The 2,571-nt window shown below is 49.8% G+C and overlaps 1 protein-coding gene across 1 annotated transcript in view; it reads left to right on the top strand.

Annotated features, from left to right (window-relative positions):
• The window catches only part of LOC308143242 (uncharacterized protein), a gene marked incomplete at its 3' end in the record, with an annotated part of 24,465 nt that extends 23,022 nt beyond the window's left edge, over positions 1-1,443 (top strand). The window contains exon 26 of the mRNA XM_080513981.1: positions 1,317-1,443. Coding sequence (XP_080370107.1) covers positions 1,317-1,443 — 127 coding nt within the window. The remainder of the gene's footprint in view (positions 1-1,316) is intronic.
• Positions 1,444-2,571: the final 1,128 nt, after the last annotated feature.

Genomic DNA, 2,571 nt, shown 5'->3' with positions numbered 1-2,571 from the left:
TCCCACAGGAAGTAACAGCCTCACAGGAAGTAACAGTCCCACAGGAAGTAACAGCCCCACAGGAAGTAACAGCCCCACAGGAAGTAACAGTCCTACAGGAAGTAACAGTCCCACAGGAAGTAACAGCCCCACAGGAAGTAACAGTCCCACAGGAAGTAACAGTCCCACAGGAAGTAACAGCCTCACAGGAAGTAACAGCCTCACAGGAAGTAACAGTCCCACAGGAAGTAACAGCCTCACAGGAAGTAACAGCCCCACAGGAAGTAACAGTCCCACAGGAAGTAACAGCCTCACAGGAAGTAACAGCCCCACAGGAAGTAACAGCCCCACAGGAAGTAACAGTCCTACAGGAAGTAACAGTCCCACAGGAAGTAACAGCCTCACAGGAAGTAACAGCCTCACAGGAAGTAACAGTCCCACAGGAAGTAACAGTCCCACAGGAAGTAACAGCCTCACAGGAAGTAACAGCCTCACAGGAAGTAACAGTCCCACAGGAAGTAACAGCCCCACAGGAAGTAACAGTCCCACAGGAAGTAACAGTCCCACAGGAAGTAGCAGCCCCACAGGAAGTAACAGCCCCACAGGAAGTAACAGCCTCACAGGAAGTAACAGCCTCACAGGAAGTAACAGCCCCACAGGAAGTAACAGCCTCACAGGAAGTAACAGTCCCACAGGAAGTAACAGCCTCACAGGAAGTAGCAGCCCCACAGGAAGTAACAGTCCCACAGGATGTAACAGTCCCACAGGAAGTAACAGCCTCACAGGAAGTAACAGTCTCACAGGAAGTAACAGTCCCACAGGAAGTAACAGTCCCACAGGAAGTAACAGTCCCACAGGAAGTAACAGCCTCACAGGAAGTAACAGTCCCACAGGAAGTAACAGCCCTACAGGAAGTAACAGTCCCACAGGAAGTAACAGCGCCACAGGAAGTAACAGCTCTACAGGAAGTAACAGCCTCACAGGAAGTAACAGCTCTACAGGAAGTAACAGCTCTACAGGAAGTGACAGTCCCACAGGAAGTAACAGCTCTACAGGAAGTAACAGCCCAACAGGAAGTAACAGCTCTACAGGAAGTAACAGTCCCACAGGAAGTAACAGCCCCACAGGAAGTAACAGCTCTACAGGAAGTAACAGCCCTACAGGAAGTAACAGTCCCACAGGAAGTAACAGCCCTACAGGAAGTAACATCTCTGGTGTGTGTGTGTGTGTGTGTGTGTGTGTGTGTGTGTGTGTGTGTGTGTGTGTGTGTGTGTGTGTGTGTGTGTGTGTGTGTGTGTGTGTGTGTGTGTGGGTGGGTGGGTGGGTGGGTGGTGCAGGGTGATCCGGACCTCCACCTACCTTCTCTACTCGCTCCACATCAACGCCTGCTTGTTCTACTGGGGCTCCGACTACGAGGGTCTGGGTTCCACCAAGTGGGTCTACAACGGGAAGGGGAACGCGTAAGACCCTCACTACGTCACCTCGTCACTACTTTACTACGTCACTACGTCACCATGTCACCATTTCACCACGTCACTACTTTGCCACGTCACCACTTCACCACGTCACTACTTTACTACGTCACCTCGTCACCTCGTCACCATGTCACCTTGTCACTACGTCACCATGTCACCTCGTCACTACTTTACTACGTCACCATGTCACCTCGTCACTACGTCACCATGTCACCTCGTCACTACTTTACTACGTCACCATGTCACCTCGTCACTACGTGACCATGTCACCTCGTCACTACGTCACCATGTCACCTCGTCACTACTTTACTACGTCACCATGTCACCTCGTCACTACGTCACCATGTCACCTCGTCACTACTTTACTACGTCACCATGTCACCTCGTCACTACTTTACTACGTCACCATGTCACCTCGTCACTACTTTACTACGTCATCTCGTCACTACGTCACCATGTCACCTCATCACCATGTCACCTTGTCACTACGTCACCATGTCACCTCGTCACTACTTTACTACGTCACCTTGTCACCTCGTCACTACGTGACCATGTCACCTCGTCACTACGTCACCATGTCACCTCGTCACTACGTCACCATGTCACCTCGTCACTACTTTACTACGTCACCATGTCACCTCGTCACTACGTCACCATGTCACCTCGTCACTTGTCAGGTTTAGGCTACAGACATTTATTAAATCTGCAAGAAAGAAGAAGACAACACGAATGAGCTTTGGTTACTCGCGAGGAGAATGGCCTAGGAGCGTGTTCAGATTACACCTCCTACCCACTCTGAGCTTCAGACCATTTCTCCTGCGGTTTTATTTCATTAAACAAAGGGGAGGGTTTACAGGAATACACATCATAGTAACAAAACATTCTGTGAGTTTTAACAGTTTATCAACTATGAATACAATCAAAGGACATCCCGCGCATGGGACGTCGAGATGGCAGCTGTGTGGAAGACGTGGCTCATCTTGTTTATCAGCCTCGGTCAGGTTGACCTGCTCAGAACATGTGATTAGTGAGCAGCGCCTCAGGGGCGCTGCTAAGAGAGAATACACAGAAATAAGATAGAACTTGAATATGAATATAATTAAGCACGAATATGGCA

Source organism: Blennius ocellaris (assembly GCF_963422515.1).
Source record: "Blennius ocellaris genome assembly, chromosome: 18".
Taxonomy (NCBI): Eukaryota; Metazoa; Chordata; class Actinopteri; order Blenniiformes; family Blenniidae; genus Blennius; species Blennius ocellaris.
The sequence above is the reverse complement of the archived record's forward strand: the minus strand, read 5'-3'. Positions and strand labels throughout refer to the sequence as shown.